This window comes from Dendronephthya gigantea, unplaced genomic scaffold (assembly GCF_004324835.1).
Source record: "Dendronephthya gigantea isolate DGI-Jeju-01 unplaced genomic scaffold, DenGig_1.0 000006F, whole genome shotgun sequence".
In the NCBI taxonomy this organism is placed as follows: domain Eukaryota; kingdom Metazoa; phylum Cnidaria; class Anthozoa; order Malacalcyonacea; family Nephtheidae; genus Dendronephthya; species Dendronephthya gigantea.
The window spans coordinates 2,891,165-2,913,274 of record NW_021163016.1 but is presented as its reverse complement, the minus strand read 5'-3'; the positions used below and the strand labels follow the sequence as shown (position 1 = coordinate 2,913,274).

At 38.0% G+C, this 22,110-nt stretch overlaps 6 protein-coding genes across 8 annotated transcripts; 3 read left to right on the top strand and 3 right to left on the bottom strand.

Annotated features, from left to right (window-relative positions):
* Positions 1–29: 29 nt before the first annotated feature.
* Positions 30–2,350, top strand: LOC114516772 (proteasome subunit alpha type-7-like). Its single transcript, XM_028536348.1, has 7 exons — positions 30–282; positions 656–782; positions 888–1,012; positions 1,151–1,273; positions 1,458–1,577; positions 1,750–1,812; positions 1,968–2,350. The coding sequence occupies exons 1-7, from the start codon at positions 178–180 to the stop codon at positions 2,076–2,078; spliced, it is 774 nt and encodes a 257-aa protein (XP_028392149.1). The 5' UTR covers positions 30–177; the 3' UTR covers positions 2,079–2,350.
* Positions 2,351–2,565: 215 nt separating this feature from the next.
* Positions 2,566–3,635, bottom strand: LOC114516773 (nuclear transport factor 2-like). The gene is made up of 4 exons (XM_028536349.1): positions 3,461–3,635; positions 3,287–3,358; positions 3,093–3,191; positions 2,566–2,918 (listed from the first exon to the last, which is right to left on the bottom strand). The coding sequence occupies exons 1-4, from the start codon at positions 3,551–3,553 to the stop codon at positions 2,799–2,801; spliced, it is 384 nt and encodes a 127-aa protein (XP_028392150.1). The 5' UTR covers positions 3,554–3,635; the 3' UTR covers positions 2,566–2,798.
* Positions 3,636–3,963: 328 nt separating this feature from the next.
* Positions 3,964–5,515, top strand: LOC114516718. Its single transcript, XM_028536269.1, has 3 exons — positions 3,964–4,591; positions 4,835–4,910; positions 5,008–5,515. The coding sequence occupies exons 1-3, from the start codon at positions 4,137–4,139 to the stop codon at positions 5,353–5,355; spliced, it is 879 nt and encodes a 292-aa protein (XP_028392070.1). The 5' UTR covers positions 3,964–4,136; the 3' UTR covers positions 5,356–5,515.
* Positions 5,502–6,814, bottom strand: LOC114516719. Its single transcript, XM_028536270.1, has 3 exons — positions 6,634–6,814; positions 6,260–6,400; positions 5,502–6,060 (listed from the first exon to the last, which is right to left on the bottom strand). Exons 1-3 carry the CDS (start codon positions 6,754–6,756, stop codon positions 6,016–6,018), a joined length of 309 nt encoding a protein of 102 aa, XP_028392071.1. The 5' UTR covers positions 6,757–6,814; the 3' UTR covers positions 5,502–6,015.
* Positions 6,815–7,148: 334 nt separating this feature from the next.
* Positions 7,149–15,808, top strand: LOC114516683 (AP-1 complex subunit gamma-1-like). Of its 2 annotated transcripts, none has more exons than XM_028536224.1 (24): positions 7,149–7,253; positions 8,136–8,368; positions 8,526–8,650; positions 8,856–8,912; positions 9,021–9,105; positions 9,288–9,384; positions 9,542–9,618; positions 9,780–9,875; positions 9,983–10,063; positions 10,241–10,339; positions 10,695–10,864; positions 11,003–11,143; positions 11,240–11,294; positions 11,587–11,709; positions 11,999–12,085; positions 12,182–12,309; positions 12,625–12,729; positions 12,848–12,948; positions 13,096–13,130; positions 13,344–13,512; positions 13,584–13,739; positions 14,199–14,362; positions 14,450–14,548; positions 14,711–15,808. In XM_028536224.1, exons 2-24 carry the CDS (start codon positions 8,168–8,170, stop codon positions 14,801–14,803), a joined length of 2,544 nt encoding a protein of 847 aa, XP_028392025.1. In that variant the 5' UTR covers positions 7,149–7,253; positions 8,136–8,167; the 3' UTR covers positions 14,804–15,808. The 2 variants fall into 2 exon arrangements, with proteins under 2 accessions (XP_028392025.1, XP_028392024.1); XM_028536223.1 differs by having other exon boundaries at positions 8,133–8,368.
* Positions 15,809–16,656: 848 nt separating this feature from the next.
* Positions 16,657–22,036, bottom strand: LOC114516417 (zinc metalloproteinase nas-15-like). 2 transcript variants are annotated; one of them, XM_028535889.1, is made up of 14 exons: positions 21,897–22,036; positions 21,342–21,442; positions 20,967–21,128; positions 20,546–20,672; positions 20,233–20,411; positions 19,870–20,079; positions 19,683–19,715; positions 19,093–19,320; positions 18,675–18,857; positions 18,420–18,563; positions 18,243–18,338; positions 17,955–18,119; positions 17,718–17,818; positions 16,657–16,919 (listed from the first exon to the last, which is right to left on the bottom strand). In XM_028535889.1, the coding sequence occupies exons 2-14, from the start codon at positions 21,436–21,438 to the stop codon at positions 16,776–16,778; spliced, it is 1,869 nt and encodes a 622-aa protein (XP_028391690.1). In that variant the 5' UTR covers positions 21,439–21,442; positions 21,897–22,036; the 3' UTR covers positions 16,657–16,775. The 2 variants fall into 2 exon arrangements, with proteins under 2 accessions (XP_028391690.1, XP_028391689.1); XM_028535888.1 differs by having other exon boundaries at positions 21,342–22,036.
* Between the last annotated feature and the right edge of the window lie 74 nt (positions 22,037–22,110).

Here is a 22,110-nt window from a genome sequence, read left to right as displayed (position 1 = left end):
TCCAGTTGCATTTGAGTCCACTCGCTCCCACTGAACTCTATATTAGAGCGCTAGCTGAATGGAGCTATGAGGAATGGTTACTAAGCTTTTGCAAAGTCACTTCTTCAACATTTGCTCGTGGAGAAACAAATTGACAATTTTTTTTATCCAAAAACTGCATTTTGAAATTCCTGTGCTATGTCTGGAGGCTCCTATGATCGTGCTATTACTGTATTTTCGCCAGATGGACATCTCTTTCAGGTGGAATATGCACAAGAAGCCGTAAAGAAGGGTTCCACTGCCGTAAGTTTCTTCACTTTTTTCATATTGTCCTAAATTTTTTAACATTGAAAAATATAATAATAGAATATAAAACATGAGATATAACCTTCATCAATAACTATCTTGTTTACTTACTTTAATCAGTTTAATGCCTTAGAACAATTTATTGCATGGTCATTTGGTTTTGGGTTAAATCCCCCCCCCATAGGATACCCCCCCTGAAAACCAGAAAGGGTGGGTGAGTGTCCCAGCCGTAGATGGTTTAGCTTCGGTAAGAGTAAGGGTAGTGGGGTAGCCTATTAATGGGGAGTACTACTCACTGAGCAGACAGAGGTAATGAAAACTAAAGCAAGTGCATTTCACCTGAAAGCCCATGAATGTTTTATGTTGGTAGGTTGGAGTCAGAGGCAAAGATTTAGTTGTATTGGCTGTTGAAAGAAAGGCTGTTCCTAAGCTTCAAGATCCAAGGACTGTGAGAAAGATATGCTTGCTAGATAACCATGTGTGCCTCGCTTTTGCTGGTAATAAATTGATCTTTTTTATCGGGTCTAAATAGACAAAGATGAACATGCATTTTCTTCTACTACTTTCTGTGTAGGAAATATTCAAACTTCTTTTTCCTTCAGGGCTTACAGCAGATGCCAGGATCCTTATCAACCGTGCAAGGATTGAATGTCAAAGTCACAAACGAACAGTTGAAGATCCTGTTACATTAGAATATATTACAAGATATATCGCAACATTAAAACAGGTAAAGATCTGGGATTAGACACATCACAAGTCAACAAGTTTATTGAAAAATACCAATAAATGATTCCACAGATGTTGTAAGGTCATTTCCCAGTTTAGTTTATACAAAATAAGATTCAAATTTCTCACCAATTTTTAGAAATTTACTCAAAGTAATGGTCGAAGACCATTTGGTATCTCGACACTAATTGTGGGCTTTGATTACGACGGTATCCCACATTTATACCAGACAGACCCATCGGGTACATATCACGAGTGGAAGGTAGGCTATTGTCTTTGGTTCTTAGTAGAATGTAGGTATTTTTATGCCTAGAATGACTGGGGCAAACTGGTCAAGATGTTCCATTTTTTTAAGCAGTAAATAGGGTATTAGTTATCATACATTTGGATAAATTATATTTATTAGCTTACTGCCATAGAAGTTTAACACTATGTTCTTATTCCAGGCAGGAGCGATTGGACGAAGTGCGAAAACAGTTTTAGAGTTCCTGGAGAAACATTATACTGCAGAACTTGTTGCTTCGAATGAAGAAACTATTAAACTAGCTATCAAAGCTCTGTTAGAGGTAAGTTTAGTAGCTTGAGCAATTGTTGTTAATATTGTAAAACAATAAAATATCAGCAGCCACCATGAGTTGATACGAGTGAAATGCTAGGACACTTAATGTTACCATAGTTAAAAAAAATGATTTATATTCTTAAATTTCAATGACATGTTGTATTTAATATAATTTTTAGGTTGTCCAATCTGGAGCAAAGAATCTAGAACTAGCTATCATGAAAAGAAACGAGCCGTTACGAGTCAGTATACATGAAGTTTTGTCATAACCACCAGTATAGATCCTAATATTCCCAGTTATTGACAGTTGTTTTTCTTGTGTTCTGGCCTGCAACTATTTTTTTCAACTTTCATTGACATTTTTCTTATTTTTTTTAAATTTTTTTTGGCTGCATAGATTCTTGAGCAAGATGAAGTTGAAAAATTTGTGGATGAAATTGAAAAAGAAAAAGAAGCTGAAGCAGAAAGAAAAAAGCAAAAGAAAACTGGAGGAACTCCATCAAAATAGAAGATATTTCAATACCTTATAATACTTGACCACCACCTGTTGATTGCATTTTTTGCAACCATTGAATGTACTGTAAGCACTCATACAAACCAGACATTTCATTTAATATAGTAACAGTAGATAAAGATTGTTGTCAGTGGTTGTACAAAGCCTTGATTATTCTGAGATAATGTGGATTTTAGTAATCAATATTGGTCAATGATTGGTGTGCAATGTCTTGAAGGTGCTTTTGAATTTTTCCACAACCCCTTTGAAGTCAGTCCTTTGCAGCCAAGTTCTGAGAAGTATAATTTGGTAGCTTTTGAATTTCCAAGTTTTTTCCAAGTTTTTTCTGGATGTCATGATACTCAACTTTTGCTCTTTCAAGAAACAAATTCTTTAAAGTTTCAAGTGCAGGTCAAGAGATCTAACATTTCCATCACAGGCCTGCACTTGAAATGTCTTCAGAGATTCAGAAAAAATGGCTGTTAAGGTAGAGTTATACTGCGATTTTAAATTCTAAGAAATCTTTTTACACAATCTAAATCAACATGTTTTCTTTACCAAGATGTGTTTGATTTCATTATAAGCTTTGGCTGGTTTCTATTAAGCATATTTGGTGTCATGCATTTTCCAATTTCATAAAACATAATCTTTTGCATAGCTTTTAGTTTATGGTACTTTGATTATTAACACAAAAGAGATCTTTTAGCCTTCACTTCTTTCTTGTGTCCACTATGTTCACATATGATGCAGCGCCAGTCGAAACATATCATTCAGACAGTAATAGTTGGTATTGTTTGCGGGATCTCGTCTTAAACAGAATGTTTGACTAAAAGTGTGGGGTGGATCATTGTCAGTCTAGAAGAGATAAGAAATCATTCTAAAAATCACAATTACAATGATATTTTATTGTTTAACATTGCAGATTTCTAGCATAGGTAGATAAAATAATATAAATTTGCATGATGGACACATTTTGATTGTTACAACATTTGGGTATCACCAGAAATATTAAAAAGTTGTCACAATCACCTTAAGTTGACCAAGTACATGAATAATAATTCCATAATCACAAGTCGGTTGAAAGTCAGCAGTAGTCACAACATGTTTCACGCTTTGAAATGGAAGCGTCTAAACATAAAAAAATGAGTTAAATGTAATATCTGCAAATATATAAATACTGTAAAGGTATTTCCACATAGTTTAAAAATGGTATTCCATAGCACCTTAATTTTATTTGCGATTGCCTCTACACCTTGCATTTGTACACCCTCAAACGTAAGCATTGAGTCATTTCTCTAAAACGACAAACATTGAATCAATTCGATTCCATTGAACAGTTCATGTGTATTTTATGCATCACCGAGTTCACTACACCAGAATGACCAGATGACACTCACATAAAATGACTTCAGAGCTTCTCGATTTGTGTCAAATAAGTCGTAATACTGTTCAACAAAACATTTTCCGATAGTGTCAAAATTTTCGTTCATATTCTAAATGTTTTAACAAGCTAAAAAGCAAGTAAACTCTACAAGTTTTTTGTTTATAGGTCCCTGACTCTCTTTCTCTTAAGGTAGGTCGTTTTGAACGAAAGGGCGGCAGCATTCGCGCTCTTTTTGGCCGTCAGAAATGTCGCCTGATGCACCGCGGCAATGCGAATCGGGGTGAAACAAGTCGTGAAATTTCAACATTCCGAGAAATTTGGAATTCTGGTCAGGAATCAATTTGGGATAATTTGCCTAAATTTGGGATTGCAATTAGATTCATTGTTACATTTCGAATTTGAAAACTGAGCACGATTCTAGTTCCCTTATAATATAAAACGTGCCATATTCATAATAAAGTAGGCAGTAGCCTTCGATTTTCATCAACATCACAACTGTAACGGAACTGATGAGGAAAGTCGACACTCGACACTGCCGGTCAACCACACCACCTCCCCTCCGATTCGTCCCTAGCAACGAACGAAGGCATCACCAGCAAAATTCTTGCAACAGATATCGGGTCGCTCTGAGCACTCCGGGTATATGACCACCCCTGCCTCCTCCTGTCGGAAGCCAATGGCTAGATTTTATGGTTGCCGGGAAAATTGAGGAATTTATATGCTTCTTTCGAGGAATCTTATCACACACATCTATTTCGCAGGAAATGCTAATTTTGGCGGGAAGACGAAAGCAAAAACACCACCAGTCCACCATTCCATTGTGCATGCACCAACGGGCCAGTTTACAAAACATTATGCCTAAAAACGACATATTTTCGTTTGATGTTTTGCTCGGTGGCGAGCCTGTGATAGAATACGAAAAAGACGGGCAAACATACGTTATGACTAATCTCATGCATGAGACTACATATCATGAAGAAAGAGTTGAGTTTGTCGATGATAGGGAGGAAAGACAGAGAATCCCCGTTACGCCTTATCAAATTGCCCTAACATTGACATCGTTGAAGCTTCAGCAAGTTTGGGCAGAGGTTTATGTCGATGGAAGCTTTATTAGGCAAATATTACTCAGACAAGGACAAAAATTGTAAGTCAATTAGATTTTATTGTAGTTACAACTTACCCCCACACCCATTAGAGCAAACACCACCCCCTCCGTGGGGAGAATGTCCCCTGTTTCCTTGGAATAAAGAACAGAGAATATTGCTTAGTGGTACCGGTGTAGGTTGTACCTCAATCTTCCTTAACAACAGCTCAAAAAGGATGCAAAATACAATGTATTTTAATTGGCATTTTGCATCATCTATACAACCAGTTGTGTATTTTGTAGTATCTTAAAAGGATTTAATGATGGTGAAAAAATTCGAGAGTTTCTTTTTTCCCTCCCTCGGTTTGGAAGAGACAAGGTTTGTATTATAAGTTTAGTTGCTAGTGTCCTACTATATCTGTAATCAGATTGTCTTACAAGTATTAGGTTTAAAATGAAATTACATGGCTTTCTAGGATGACCACATAGAAGAGAGTCGTGTGAACAAGGTTGGCTGTATTTCTGTTCACGTCTACGAAGCAAAATACAAAGGCAAGAAAATGAGAGGAAAGTTTAGTGAGAAATCGCTGGACTACATACAGGCGACAAAGAAAGATACCACCATTGTGACAAAAGGTAACTACACCATGGCCACAACGAAACCGGGACGTTGCATCGAAGACTTAGCAGCTAGAACTGGGGGAAAACGAAAGCGTAGTGATGAGGTAGACATTTGGTATAAAGAACAAGAAGTAAGTAAGTTGGATGTGAAGTATCACATGAGACACACCCTGGTCGACATGGGCATTCAAATGTTGGAATAGGTTTTCAAAAACATGTTGGTTCATTTCAAATTGTCGTTTTGTTAAGCCTTGGGAATTTACACAGGATCCCAGGACGTTCTTCATAATGTTACGCAAAAAGACATTTCACATTTTGCTTTGTTCACATGTAAACCTTGTTGTATATTCAATAAAGCTCTCAGCGCCAGAAACAAAGTACAGTACTACTTTACCAAAGACATAAATAATATATATATATACATATACATAGGTAAAAACTGCTTTAGAATTTTGTGTATAATAAATAAATTATTTTATATGTATACAATATGTTAATTATTATATATTGTTCATGGAATGCATTCATTCCCAAATCTTGTATACTTTGTTGGGCATTTTAAATTTACTTTAATATATGTTCATCCAAGTCACTTTGACATTTATGTTTTTGTGAGTCCAGGTCCAGCACACCTTAATTTTATCACAAGGATGAGTAATGTCTATATCTGATCATTTGATTTTATCTTTCTACAACAGACCAAAGTACATTGTTTATTTACAGTAATAAATTAAATATGCTGCACGAATAAATAGGCACAGTATGCACTTATGCTAAATTGTCAACAAACAATATTTTTTCAGTAGATTTTTTTTCACTATTAAATAGAAATTTATAGATTTGCTAGAACATTTGTTGTCTCTTCAACTTGTTCTTCCTGTGTCACTGATGGTGGTTGAACCAAGAACCTGGAAAAAATGACAATCATTGTTGAAATCGACTTCCTTATAAGTTTGTTGCCAAAATGCAGCTTCAAGCCTTCTGGTGCAGCATTCCACCTTTCTGACTAGGAATACAGACAGATTCGAAAGATAGAATGTACCATGGCTCTAGAACTACACAGAGTCTGGTAAACTTATAATTCTCAAAACACATCAGCAAACATACTGGGGTTATCTTTGTGGTTACAATTTCTTTAGATGTAGCATCTTCATTTTCCTTACTTTCCTTCTCAGAGATCATCTTCGTCTGTAGTTCAACAAACTCATTATTTGCATTTTGTATTTCTTCACCTAGTTGCTCTTTCATCTTGAAAGTTATTAAACACAAAAAAAAACAATAAAACTTGCCAGAATTCTGTTAAGTTTGTGATAAAAGCACTCTCGTTTAAAAGAACAGTTTGTGATAAAAGAACAGTAGAGTAAGTAGAATATTACTACAGGTCATGTTCAACAATTGTACAAATAATATTTCATATTTGTGTGTGTCTACTACACGTGTCCCATGCAACTTGCTGTGGTCTTCAAAGTTTCAAAGCAGACCTTTTTTAGTGCTGCGGGCTTTTTCCTCTTATCCTTGGCTTTCACGATCCCTGCTGGACCAAACTTTGTTTGTACCTTGTCTTTCTTAGATTTTATCGCGTTTTTGGTCCCTTTTTTTGCCATTCTGTGGAGGTACTTTCAGCAAAATGGTCAAGGAGAAGTTCCTCAATTCTGCTGACTCTGCAGGATGATTATATAGGGTGTTTCCGGAATAAAACCCCCAGGAAGTATTTTAGATTTTTATGAAAAATAAAATATAAAAAATGCGTGAAATTCGCAAGGCTAAGACCAGAGGTTTGAGAATTACCGATTATTACTACAAAATTAAGATGAAAGCAATTTGATTTAGTAATCTGGTTCTCTAAATAGGCCGAGAAATATGTTTTCTTAAGTTTAAGGAAATTTCAGTGATTTATCGTAAGCGGAAACTACTGCGTGTAGCGTCGAGTGGATCCCACGCAAAATGGCGTCATCTTGCCACGCGTACGGTGCGACATGCGCAATGGTGACTTCTCCTTCCGTCTTGCCGAAATCTGCCCGAATGTTTTACATCGGTGAATCAACTTTTACGTGAGAAAATCACTGGGAATTCTCTTCCCGAGCTAGCCAAAAGCTCGAAGGTATGTTGCTTTATTCGTATATATCATCACGTAAAGCCTACAGTCGTTTTATCGGCATGTTCGCCGAGTTATGGCCAATATAATGCATGTAGTAACACCGCATTTGTCAATGATTATGCTATAGTTGTATTATTGTACAGGTACACGGAATATACTTCTGTCTTAAAGTACGTGAAATCCTCACTTGTTTGCCACGCCGATTTGACAATGTAACGCTTTCTGATAGCATCCCGTTTGAATATATGTCAAAACTTGTCTGATGTTGAAATAACCTGTAATTTATCCCCGCATGGCTCTGTTGAGCTGAGTCGTATCTGATTTCGTATAAATTATACACCTTTAGAGACGAAAAACTTCGTTTTTAGTAAACCAGACCTGAAAAGCTTCACGTATATTTGAAATTCAGACAGAATATAGTACCTGTAGTTAAATATTATTAATATGTTATTGATCGATATATTAATTTTAACATTTACCTTCTGTCAATATATATAAAAATTTGTTCTTTTTGTGTGCTCGGTGTAAATTAATTCAACACTAGGGAGGTGTTTATCGGGAGTTTCAATAATTCATAAAATGTTTATAGCATATCCAGGATGCTGCATTATAAATTTAATTAATAAATTTCTTTGGGGGAAAATAGGAATGGACAGGTTATTTAGGTGTGTATAATATTGATTAGCTATAGCATTGTTAAAACACACAAAAGCCTTCAAGCATGAAATTTGGCAATATTTTGGATAGTATCTTGTCTAATGCTTTCAATTTGCCAATTAATAGAATCTGTATATATGTGTGTTAAAAAAAACACAATTCTTTGTATCAATAATTCCCAAATTTCTTAAGAACACCACCAGAAACATATGTTTATGTTTTTAGAAGACGTCCGTTGTTTTTCAACTCATGATTTCATCATGCCAGTCCCTCTGAAGTTAAGAGATCTCATCAGAGCGATCAGAGCCGCCCGTACGGCTGCCGACGAGCGAGGGGTAATTTCAAAAGAGTGCGCCCAAATTCGAGACACATTTCGAGAAGAAGACAATGATTTTCGCGCAAGAGCTGTTGCGAAGCTCCTCTACATTCATATGCTTGGCTATCCAGCTCATTTTGGACAGGTAATATATAATATTTCATCATGATACCACTGTCCACTGCTGCAGATGTAAAATTCTGAAATGACAAGTGGAAAACACACAGAGTTTTTGAGAGTTCTAACCTCAATAGTAATAATTTTCAATAAACATTTTACCAATTTTTTTCTTGGTGTTTCAGCTGGAATGCCTGAAGTTGATTGCATCTCCAAAGTTTACAGACAAGAGAGTTGGCTACCTGGGTGCCATGATGCTGTTGGATGAAAGACAAGACGTTCATCTGCTGGTTACAAACTCATTGAAAAAGTAAAATATATTGGCCATAGTGCTAAAAGAATTCTTTCTTCTTGTTAATAAATTTCAAAAATAGTACTGCGTGGCAATATTGCTACATCAAATACCCCATTACAATCAAGCATGCAGTCCAATATCACAGGGCTATGAAGAGATTGTAAAATGTGTGTTTTGCCATTTACTGGCTTTGAATAATTCGAATAATTTTGCATTGCAGTGATTTGAACCATAATAGTCAGTTTATCATTGGTTTGGCACTCAGCACCCTAGGAAGGTGAGATGAAAGTCCATACATAGCACTATAGAACTGGAACTCTTTATTTTTATTTACATTATCAGTTTCAAGTAAACCATTCCTGTAATGCACCTTTTCGTATTTCAGCATTTGTTCTCACGAAATGAGTCGAGATTTAGCGGGTGAAATCGAGAGGCTACTGAAAACTGCTAACAGCTTCACTAGAAAAAAGGTTAGTTCTCCACCTTGAGTAGAACTGGCTAAGACGTGCTACCTTAGTCATTTAATAAGCACATATTAAATCAGCAATCCCTGCTAACATCCCCCTTCTAGACCACCTTGGGACCATCCTTACTCAGAACAATCGTAATATCCAAGTGTATTGTACAAACATGAAATTCTCAAATTATTTAGGCTGCCCTTTGTGCTGTCCGAATCATTCGGAAAGTTCCAGAGCTGATGGAAATCTTTGTTCCCATAACAAGATCATTGCTGAATGAGAAAAATCACGGTAGGTACCATATACTTGTTAACTAGTGATGAGGACATTTAGATGAGCAAAAATAAACCACAGCTAAAAATAGCCCCAGGTTTAACTTACATTCTACCCTTGAATAAGAATGTCTAGCTGTCTGCTTCAAAAACTAATCCCCTGACAAATGTTTCAGGAGTTCTACTAACTGCCACTTGTCTCGTAACGGAAATGTGTGAACTGAATCCTGAAGTTGTATCTCATTTCAGACGGGTGAGTAATTGCATGTCGTTCATTGGGAAAGGCATGGCCCTACCTCAAAATCCAAGAATATTTTAGTGTCCCACAGGATGCATAACATCTCAACATTTCATATACCATCTTTGATCCATTTCACCATCATATCTTTTATGCTTTCTCTTTCAATCTTTCAGCATGTCTCTACCTTGGTGAAAACTCTGAAGAATTTAATTATGTCCGGGTACTCCCCTGAACACGATGTCTCTGGGATTAGTGATCCTTTTCTTCAGGTAATTCGAGAAGGAATAAGAGACTATATATACTTAGCAAGTGCAGTCAAAGTTACTCATCCCATTTGTTCTTTGAACTAATGTATTGTTTACAATGTTTTGGTTAGATTCGAGTGATCAGATTGCTCCGAATCTTGGGAAGAAATGATGAGGAAGCTAGCGATGCAATGAATGATGTTTTAGCACAGGTATTTTTAAATTTGGTGTGGTACTCGCTGGTTGCTGTTAGGAGTCTACCATGATGATTCAACAGACTTTACAGTGCTTTCCATATTACAGTATGACAGACCCCATTCTATCCACTTCCTTTTTTGATGGGATTCAACCTAGTCATAGGTATTGATAGTCCCTCGATCTTTGTTAAGGTGGCTACAAACACGGAAACAAGCAAAAATGTTGGAAATGCCATCTTGTATGAGACTGTTCTGGCAATCATGGACATAAAGTCTGAAAGTGGTTTGAGGGTGCGTATTTCATGTGGGGATTTCAGATTTAGGATAGTTTGCTCCTAATGAAAACCAGAGGCCAGTTGTATGAAGCATGTTAGCCTATACAGTGGACAACTCATACACTTTCTCATATATTTTAAAAATAACACTTTCTCATATATGTTGTGATTGATTCATCCTAAAATTTTTTTTTCGAAAAACCTTTGGTTTTCTTCTGTGAAAAATGTGCGATCGAACCCATACATCATTCAAACTACTGTAAACGGACTTGGTACAACCCTTGCCCCCCTGAACGGTAACATTTGTTGTTCGGGGATTGCACCACACCCGGGGCAGTATTTTCATTCAGTGTTTTTCTCTTGCATTCCAGGTTTTAGCTGTTAATATTTTAGGAAGATTTTTGTTGAATAACGACAAGAACATCAGATATGTTGCCTTGAACACGTTGTTGAAAACAGTCAGTGCAGATTACCAGGCAGTGCAGAGACATCGCAGCACCATTTTAGACTGTTTGAAAGACCCTGATATATCCATACAGAGGTGAGTCTGAATTCTCACTTGTACAGGTTGCCTGCAAAGATGATGTTATTCAAAGTTTGTTTTTATTATTTCATCAAATTGTTTTCTGGTGCATGGAGCTAATATTACACCACCAACTTTATATGTTTCATTTTACAGGAGGGCCATGGAACTCTCATTTGCTTTGGTTAACTCCAATAACATTCGTGGAATGGTGAAGGAACTTCTTGTATTCCTTAACTCAGTTGATCCTGATTTGAAATCTTATGTTACATCAAATATATTTCAAGTAGCAGAGAAGTATGTTCGTCCTCCACCTCTGATCTGATGATATACACAGTATGCTGCTCTTAAAAGCAAGGTCTTACCTCGTTTTCTATTTACCTCAATTTCTAGACACGCTCCTAATAAAAGGTGGCATATTGATATTATGATGAAAGTTCTAACTTCTGTGAGTATTCCTTGCAAACTATCATTCAAGTGTGTGAAGATTCAATTAGATTTGATTGCCCACTTCCCAGTAAAGGCTCTGCCTTTACTAATATGATATTCACCTAGTTCTATCACTTCTAAGCTGTTCTCTCTAGTGTTCGAGTATGAGTGTGTTCTTTTACTAGTATGATATTCACCCAGTTCTATCACTTTTATGCTGCTCTCTCTAGTGTTGGAGTTAGGGGCTTCGCAGAAACTATTATTATGAGTACAAAAAAATAAAGATTGTCCTTGATTATTTTATATTCCAGGCTGGCAATTACGTCCGGGATGACACTGTTCCTAGTTTAATCCATATGGTAGCGTCAAGTGATAGTCTGCAAGCGTATGCAGTTCAACAATTATTCTCTGCTGTTCAAGATGATATAAGCCAAGTATGTAGTGTAATCAGCATAACCGAGTTCACGATGCCCTAGTGCGTTTTAAACACAGTAGTATCAACACAGATCTCGCATGTTAAAAGGTCTTTTCAGACGATCCAATTTTGTTGGATCCAATCCACTTCTGATGGATGATTTATGGTCAGTTGTCTTATGTTGTTTATGGACAGCAAATGCACTGAAGTCGATACAGTACTGCTTTATTAATAACAGACTATATTCAATACGTCAGAAGTGAGTTGGATCGTGTAAACATACCTAAATGTTGTCATTATTCTCCTAGCAATCCTTAGTCCAAGTTTCAGCCTGGTGCACTGGGGAATATGGTGAATTAATATTTAAAGATATCGATGAAGAGGAGTCCTTGAATGTAAGATAAACATTGGAAACTGCTTTGTTTTGAAGTAGTCCTTTCTCTTCTTTCAAAGGAGATGTTTACAACTTCTTGTTTATTTGTGTTCCTCAGGTGACGGAAGACGACGTGATCGACATTCTTGAAGGAATGCTCGCGAGCAATTCTCTAAATCAAGTTTCAAAAGAATACGCTTTGAATGCTTTAATGAAACTCAGCACAAGATTCACCTCAACTTTAGAGTAAGAACGTCGTCTTTGAATTAATAGCGAGGTTCAGATTTGACTACCACTACGACTACCACAACCTTTGAGGGAATATAAACCAATCAAATGCGATAGGACGATCAGACTAACCAATCACGAGCTTAATAGATTAGCGAGAGGTAGCGGTAGTGGTAGTGGAAGCCAAATCTGAACCTCGCTAATAGGACAACTAAAAACTTTCAATGAACCAGTAGAAAACCAAACAGTAGAAAACCAAACAGTAGAAATGAGATAGTTGTGCAAAGCCTTTTTTTGCAGATTGGACGTCGTAATCTTACGTTGTATTTTTAGTCGTATCAAAAAGCTGATAAATCGTTTCTCAAACAACATGGACATGGAACTTCAGCAGCGTTCCGTGGAGTACTTAGCTTTGTTCAGGAGCTTTGATGAAATGAGGTGGGATGAAACTATCCAAAACTTTAAAATAAAACACGTCTTTTTAGTGTTATGAATGGTAGAACACAGCGTGTCCATTGATCCCATGCAGACAGTTTCATAAAGCTTTTTCATGTAGGGTTGGTTTGCTGGAGAGGATACCCGTGATGGATACGAAGTCGGCCACGTCGACAACCGTTGAAAATGGGGAAGTATCGGAAACACCACGGGAGGAACAACGTAAGGCTTTATAATGTTTCCACTTTTTATTCCACTCAGAGCTGCACGGAAAATATTTTCACACTTCAAGGACAATCTCAGAAAGGAATTGTGTCGATGCGGTTTTTAATAAATCTTTTATTAACGATGTTCCTGTTCTTAATTTAGCGGTACCCGAGCAGAAACAAAGCAAACCTTCAGAGGTAATATAAAATATACTTCTAGCCTTCTTTTCAATCTTCTTGAGCTCCAGCATCTTCTTGAATTAATCTCTTCTAACCTGAATCATAGTTCTTAAATTAATCTATTTAACCCTAACCTGTTCTTAAATTAATCTCTTCTAACCTTAATCATAGTTCCTAAATTCATCTCTTTAAACCTAACCTGTTTTTAATCTACAACAAACATGTTTTTAGTCTACAACGCTACTCGATCTTCTTGGTGATACGTCATCGGTTGCCACGCCATCCACCCATACGAACGCACCCCCCGCCCCAGTCCTTCAACCCACCGCTCCGTCGACGAATGGTGGAGATCTTCTAGACCTACTCGGAGGTTTAGATATGAATGCGACGACTAATGTTGGTAAGTGTTTCATTCAGGCATCTCTTCAAGCTAAATAACTACCTTTACTCACATATCATTCTTCATTTCAGCGCCACCATCTACCATGAATCCAGCAGCACCAAGTGCTGGTGGTAATATTGCTAATTTGTTAGATGGTACTCCAGATGTATCACTACAGTCAGTTCCGGGTTTAGGAAACGATCTAATGCCTTCCTTCAATCATCAAGCGGCCTCAACACCTCAAGGTATTTGATGAAATTCTTAAGGTCTGTTAACACGATCCAATTTTGTTGGATTCAATTCACTTCTGATGGATGTTTTATAGTCTGTTGTCTTGTAATGTATATGAGCAGCAAATCCACTGAAGACAATGCAGTACTGCTTTATCAATAACCGACTATATTCCATACGTCAGAAGTGAATTAGATCCAACAAAATTGGATCGTGTAAACAGACTTTTAGACTACTGTACTGACTACAAGTTCCAAATCTGGTCTACAAGTTCTGTCTGAAGGATTCATGAAATGAGTAGACTACTGTCGGACTACAAGTTAACAAATTGTCAGTTTCAAATGCATTTCAGGAGTGTCAGAAATTCTTAATGATGTAAAAATGGAACTATAGTGTTGTCATAAGGCCGTAAATCTCAAGAGCTTCCATCATTGACTTTAGTATGGTAATTTTCTCCTTCTCATTTAACCCAGGCATGCCATCCATAACGGCATACAACAAAAATGGAGTGAAAATCGACTTCAACTTTCAAAAAGTGGATAATAATCCGGCGAATATTTTAGATATTGCTTTAATAATTTCAAACGCGCTGGCCGTTCCTGTAACAGACTTTGTCTTTCAAGCCGCGGTGCCTAAGGTACGTTGTTGAACGTTGCAGAAAAGCATGCGCGAACCTTTTTAACGCCCTGTTTTTATCAATTTTTTTTCAACGTTTTCCGTGTAGACTTTGCAGCTTCAACTACAGAGTCCTTCCGGTAATATAATTCCTCCAAATAATTCTGGTCAAGTGACACAACTTGTGAAGGTGGCCAATCCACAAAAGGTACCGTCTCAGCAAATTGATTTTTCGATCCAGTGGAGAGAGCTATTGGAATGTGTATTTCTGTGTGTTCGTTTGTTCGTTATGATATTCTATCTTTTTGTTATTTTCTTTCCTCTCGATTCATTCATCCACACCAATCGATATCTTCCCTGAATATTTTAGGCACCTTTGCGAATGAGAATTAAGGTGAACTATGTTGTAAATGGTTCGCCAGTTTCCGACCAAGCCGAGATCAACGATTTCCCACAGTTGTGATGTACACTACACGCATCCTGGTCGGATTAAACCATCTTCTCTGATCAAACATATGATGCTTAAAAGACGTCGTTAATCGTATGCCATTCCATCAGATCAGAACTCAAATTGTCGTTATAAATAAATAACAAAATGTTTACACAATTGACGAATCTAATGTGCAGGGGCGTACATACATGTACTCAATTTCTGTACTAACAAATCCCTATAGTTCTCTAAAAGTGTGATTAGTAAATATAATGTAGTTTTGACGGAATTCAAACCTTAGTCTATTTTATAGACGTTTCAGTAATGCAAATGTTTTTAGTGTAAGTTGACTGCGAACTTCTTTTTCCAACTCAGCTTGGCTGAGGATGCTTTTTCATGTGAGTAAATTTTGACTGCTTACTGATAATTGAGTTCAACTCTATACTGCTGTAAATGCAAAAGAAAACATGCGAATATTTCGCAAACGAACCATTTCTCTTCACATGAAAATCCATCCTAACTCCTGGTTATTGCAAACTTTATACCAAAGATTCTCGCGAAGTAATTTGTAGAAGTTTTAAAAATTTTCAGCCCAAGATCCAATTAATACTTTTCAATCCTTGAATGCCCGAATTCTAGGGGGCAGGGATATCTAATTTTATATTTCTCTTCTCTACCAAAGAGCGGAGTTTTGGCTGGTGTATGTACGTCCCTATAGTGACTGCTGTACGTTGATTTTGTAAGGAATAGCTGCGCAAAAGAATAATATTTGGTCTGGGAATTCGGCAGGCTCTGGGACAGTTCCACTGGACGCAAAACGTTTTGAAATTTAAACTAACATGGGTTAATGCTAACTATTATTCACGAGATATCTAGTCTTTACCGTAGAACAAAGATAGCTCCCGCCGAGTTTCCAGGTCACCTTTATCGAATATAGCGCAAGGCAGTGTTGATATTCTGTCTTTTAGTAAACGGTAGATAGCTGCTCATAATAATGAATCAATCTGAATTTGTTCTATTTAAGATGCTCTTTCGAAATTCTTGTTTCGTTTGTCTATTTTGATACCTGGTTCACATGCACTAGCCCCTAAGCAGTAGGAATCGAGGACCCCATCGGGTAACTTGTGTTATTTTCCGATGAACAAAACATTCTCTGCACTGCTGATCTCAGACAAAGGAAAATCTAGTGACATCGTATCGTTCACAAGTGTGAACCCGGCTTAAACGCCTCCATGGGAAATGTCACCACTCCATTCCCTCCAGCAACCAATAGCATTAGAGGATGGGGTGGTGAATTCAAATTTTCGTACCAAAATAATACGTGACCAAATTTCTCCCCACTGAAAGGCACAGTAGCTTACTTCGTCGTTTCTACGAATCTCTGAGGTAATATATCTATCCTTCTCTTCAAAATTCTGCCTACAAATCTCCAGGGAAAGCATGTGTGTTCGTGTAAAGTTAAAGTAAGTTTCCCTCTTCATATTTGTCCTTTTAAATTCCAATATGCTAGAATTTGTATTGAATATATTTGCAACATAGCTAAACATAGCTAAGCTCGAGGTTGCCGTCGTGTTTGTGACATTTTGTTCATAGCTCCGTGATTTTGTTCCACATAAACTAACGAGTGTATTAATTGTTGAATAATTGCCATAGCAGGAAATTTAACAGTTGTACCTCTACTGTACATCCCAGCATTGATGACAGTAAAAATAAATGCATTTGCTTTTCAATATGATTAAGTGCGCGGTTTTCAAGTCCAAAGATTAATCGCCAAATTATAGCTATAACTAAACTACAACATACCTAGTATAAGCCAGTGGTTCTATTTCTAATGCATATCATTGTAAGGGAAATTGGATGTTTTCTATATAATTTTGCTTTAGTCGTGTTTATTTATAATAATAATAATAATACAAAATGAAATTATATCTAATCTATACGTTAATTTAAAACACTAAACAGTCCCAAATTGTAAAAATTCAAAGCAAAGTAATTGTTCCACGTCTCAAGACTCGCAGCCGTAAAGTTCGACTCTCAAACAAGCAGCACCTCGGTACGTCTGCGGACGTATTCGGATAACTCGGGAGATAATCGGCTCGGGGAGGATATTCAGGACTGGCGTGAAATGATCACAGTTCCCTTCAAAGACCTGGAAGCGAGGGAAAAGTAAAAAATTCGAGTGATTTTGCTAATGCCAGCTCTACGTCTACCAGTTTGACTCTTCCTCTAACAGTAGTCTGTACACTACAGTCGAGTCTTGTTGATCCAGTGTTGCTGCACGTTCACTAAACTAACTTCATTTGAGCTGGAAACCTCAGTTCTGAACTGTTCTTCCTAGAAATGTCCAGTAAGGATCATCTCCTAGAAATGTCCAGTAAGGATCATCTCTTAGTCATCCACGTGAGGAAAACTAAACTAACTTCATTTGAGCTGGATAGCTTATCAGTTCTAAACTGTTTTTCCTAGAGGTCCAGTAAGGATCATCTCTTATTGATCAAGTGTTACTACAGGAGGAAACCTAAACTAAACTAACTTTATTTATACTGGATAGCTCTATCAGTTCTAAACTGTTCTTCCTAGAGGTCCAGTAAGGATCATCTCTTATTGATCCAGTGTTACTACAGGAGGAAACCTAAACTAAACTAACTTTATTTATACTGAATAGCTCTATCAGTTCTAAACTGTTCTTCCTAGAGGTCCAGTAAGGATCATCTCTTATTGATCCAGTGTTACTACACGAGGAAACCCAAACTAACTAACTTTATTTATACTGGATAGCTCTATTAGTTCTAAACTGTTCTTCCTAGAGGTCCAGTAAAGATCATCTCTTATTGATCCAGTGTTACTACAGGAGGAAACCTAAACTAAACTAACTTTATTTATACTGGATAACTCTATCAGTTCTAAACTGTTCTTCCTAGAATTCCAATAAAGATCATTCACGTACCACAGGCTTGCCATTAGTAGAATACACATTCCACGATCCCGTCAATTCATCTCTATACTCGATCTCGTATGTCTTCACGTGTTCAAAATATACATCACGACCTGCAGAAAAAAAAGATAGGATTGTGGATGATACTGACCGTGGTTGAAATCCAGACTATAGGGATTAGAGGTATCGATAAACGCACAAATTTCAGTCATTCGGTGTACGCACGCACCACCTTATAATCCTACTTACCCTGTGTAGCAACACCTGTGATCCGCTTCGGTCGTCTTAAGTTCACCTGGAACCAGGAATCCTTGCCTCTGTTAGGATCAGCACACCACGAACCAATAAGCTTCCTTTGATGAATATCAACGTTGTAAAGACGCCCGGAATACGGCAGAGCAGCCCAATTCCCCCCTGAATAAAATGTTTACATTTTACAACTACATTCACGATGATTCCAGCTGTATATACATCGCTCAGAGTGGTTCGTTTGGACACACGTTACGTATGGCCTCAATCTCAGCTCGATATTCTTACCTGGGTAAAATGAAGAGGAGGCCTGGAAACTACTGTCTGGAAGAGCTTCAACACCCTTGTAATGTCGACTTAGGCCCAACGAATTCGCGCATGTTCCTGCAAGACAGGCATGTTTATGTAGAGAGCTTTTGTGCGTATAGATGAAGGTGTTTATCATTCATACAAAAATAGGCACACCTGTTGGGGTAAATGGGCTTATATCACAGATATCGACTCGATTGCATTGAACCAGACAGTTATCCCTAACCCACTGGTCCCTTTCGCAACGTCCGTCATTTTTCCAAGCCTCGCAAAGGTCGCTTCGGTCGACACATATCACCCCTGCAAGATAGAGAAAAACACAAGTCTCTCTTCCATTCCACTTTCCTGTTTTCACACTTCCTTTCTCTACTAGCACCGGCTCCATTCTTCAACCATTTCAAAGCAACCTACCAAAGTAATTCTTGTCAGGAGGGATGATCTCAGTGGACGTTACAGGGGGTCGGGTGGTGGTTGTCGGCGGTTGTGGCGGAGGGGTGAGTAAAACTGGAGGAGCGGTGGGCTCGAGGGTTGGGGGGTTAGTTGGTGGGAAGGTTGGAGGGTTTGTGGGTGGATTTGTAGGAGGACTTGTGGGATCTGGAAGAATATGTGAAAATCGTTATCTTTCGTTTCTCGAAATATCTTTCTGGTAGTTCAGACACAAACCACGACAATTTATCGTAGAACACTATCTACACTGGATCACCACGTTTGAGATATCTTTTTGAGGAAGTTCACAGTCCAGACGCAAACCATGACACTTCGTGGGAAGACTATATACCATGGACCACCCCTGATGACTCCGAATAACTATCAAAGTTATAACTATTACCTGGTGTACATATTCCGCAAGCAACCTTGCATTCTCTTAATGCAAAGTTAGCTCTTCCAACACAGAAGAAATAATCGTAGTGCTTGGGGCACTCTAATGACTCGTCTCTGCACGGACCGCAGTTATCGCAACTTTTCCTACAATGCGTCAGCAAAGGCTCTGGATTACGATTACAATGACTAGTCTTGGCCCATTCCGAGCAAAAACGATGTTTGTCAACACAGTCATCTAAGAGAAAGAATATGTGATGGTAGTGCCTTTGAGATTGGAACTGTAAAGGAAACAAATCTTCCAATTCAAGAGAAATAGGTTGAAAAACAACCCCCTCTTGTACAATTTAGTTAAACTATCCGGAAGTTTTGAAATTTTCGTATCAAAGTATGAAACCAATAGGTTGCTGTAGAAATATTTATTCGACCAATCATGTTTGGTTCAAGAAACAGTTATCAGTCTTCAGGAATATAGTTTTATTCAAGCAAAGTGTGAGGGATCAGTGTGGCAAATTAACACACTGCTATGGACATCTTCTTCAACAGCAATACTGGTAGTCGACTAAAGAGAATGTAATTATTCTTAGGATGAAACTATACCGTCTTTTTTCGTTGCAACGTCCGGAATGTTGCCTAAAAAACAAAATATTGTATTACTTGTTCAGGGCAAGTTGAGAAAGTGAAACAAACCAACCAATGGACTGACAAATATATCAGGTACTTTTAAACATCCTGAGCAAGCAAACAAACTTATCAAGTGACTATCAGATAGATGCGAAAAACTTACATTTATACATCTTATTTGCTTGCGTCGCGTCAGAATCGCTCAATTTAATGTAAGGCATTTTTCCATCCAGATTTTCAAGCGGTATCAGTGTCTGACGTGCGCGGTTTAGGGCGAAAGCGTTGAAAGGATAGTGCATGATGCTTGCATAGTCATATTTCTCTCCATGACTGTCTGTTTTCGACGTCACTTTGTTGAAGTTGTAGAGCAGACCTGCAGAGTAAAATCACACGAAAATCACAATTGGAGAACATGAAATTTTTCGGCTCGATTTAATGAGAAACATTCTTGTTTTATGGTATCTATGGTCTATGAGATCTATAATAGATCAGTTATTTAAAGCGATTGAGGGTTAGGCGGACTTACTTGGTAAAATGTTCGCGGGCACAACTCTCACGTAGTTGTCTCTGTCCGGTCGACTCTGCTCGTGCCAAAATCCGATCACGTGACCAAGCTCATGAACCATCACGTGTTTAAATTCGCAACCAGGGCCAATGGAAACGGACGAACTTCGGCCACGATATCCAACGTCTGACGCCCAGCAGCTGTGAGAAACAACGTGATATTGAGTTTTGATATTGAGTTTCTTTAGCTTTCACGAAAGGGTACACCGTCGCTTCCTGGCTTCCTACTTTCAGCAGCCGTGCAACTGAGCAATTTATAACAAAATTTCTCTCACCCGGCTGCTCGTAAGAAGGTAACAAAATGCACATCAGTCGGTTCCTTTGGGACAAATCTAATGCAAGTTCGCTCGTGCCAGACCTTTATGGCATCGTTCAGCGCGTTGATCGCTCTGGGCATGTTTTCTGAAAGCAAAAAAGATTTGAATTGATAACGATGTTTATATGATTGAATTTTTACGGTGAATGTGAATGACATCGCACATTGTTGTGAACTGCTTATTTTGCTTGGATGTTTTTTCATACAGGATTTTCATTCGTTTTTGAATTTATCCTTTTTATGAATAAGGAGAGGGCTACCATGCACCACAATACCATGTAAGGAAATAACATGTGTATACACCCTCTGTGACTATTGATATAAGAAAGGCTAATGATAATAACAATGCACTATTAATAACCATGGCTCAAGAAACATACTTATACTGCAGTCAATGGCGTAGGGAATTCGTCCATTTTTCCACGGCGCACCAACAGCAGCTGCCTCACCAATCTCATCACCGCCCCTGTCTATGATATCCCCCTCCCTCAGGGTGATGTTTCGTCCATTGAAATCGTAGGTTGGTGGGGGACTTGCCGTGTCTGAAATGCGCGGAATGAGAATTCATAGAATTTCCTCGCTGAGAACTGGCTCGACGGTTTAATTTCAACCTGCTGGGGACTCGAATACATGCATGCACTGCGTGATCAAGTTGGCAGGCATTGACCTGTTAATAACTCATTGATTTCCAATATAAATTTAGGTCGTAATGAAGCACTGAAAAAATAAGTTTCAAATATGAATAAAAAACTTACCATCGGGAAGTTCAAAAGGCCCTACAGGCGACGCAAAGCAGCAGGAAATTGATAGGGTGACGAAGAGCGTTCCCACTGAGATGATAATAGCCTTCATCCCCCTAAATAACTTAAGATTCTGTCAAAATCCATAACCTTTTAAGCGCTGAGCTTCAGATCAAGCTTATAGCTCCGGAATAATGGAGTAGGTAGTGACAAGTTGAATACGAAAAAAACGTCTCATTCAACTTGAGCCGCATCTTATGCTAATGCCTAAGATGCGGCAGGTTTAGCATGCGTCCCCCTGATGTGCCTACTCATTAAACGGACGAAAATCGTATCCATTAAATCTTTAAAATAAACTTCAAAACCATATTGACTCAGCAGATGAACAACTTAAGAAAGTAAATCGTGCAAATACTGTAATGCGCGCTTTTGGGAACTTGAAAACGAAGCCGCGCAAGACTTTAAAGGATCGTGACCGACTGTGGATTGACTCCCGAACTATTGTCGTTGAGTAAATATTTATTTGAACAAAATCGATATGCTGGTCTACGAAAAGGGTGCGTATCTTACCTGCAGAATATCCTCTTCGCCTTTTTGGTTGGGTAGAATTAAAGCTGTTAAACGGGCAGGGCGATGCTAGCCTAGTCTTGTAGAGTTGCAACTCTCAATTTCAAGACAGAACTATAGTCTATTTAGACATCAATGACGAGCTGTCAACACTTCAATTCAGTCAATTAACACGTGCGCGTGGGGACCGCCAATGAGCACTCATATCGCTATGAAA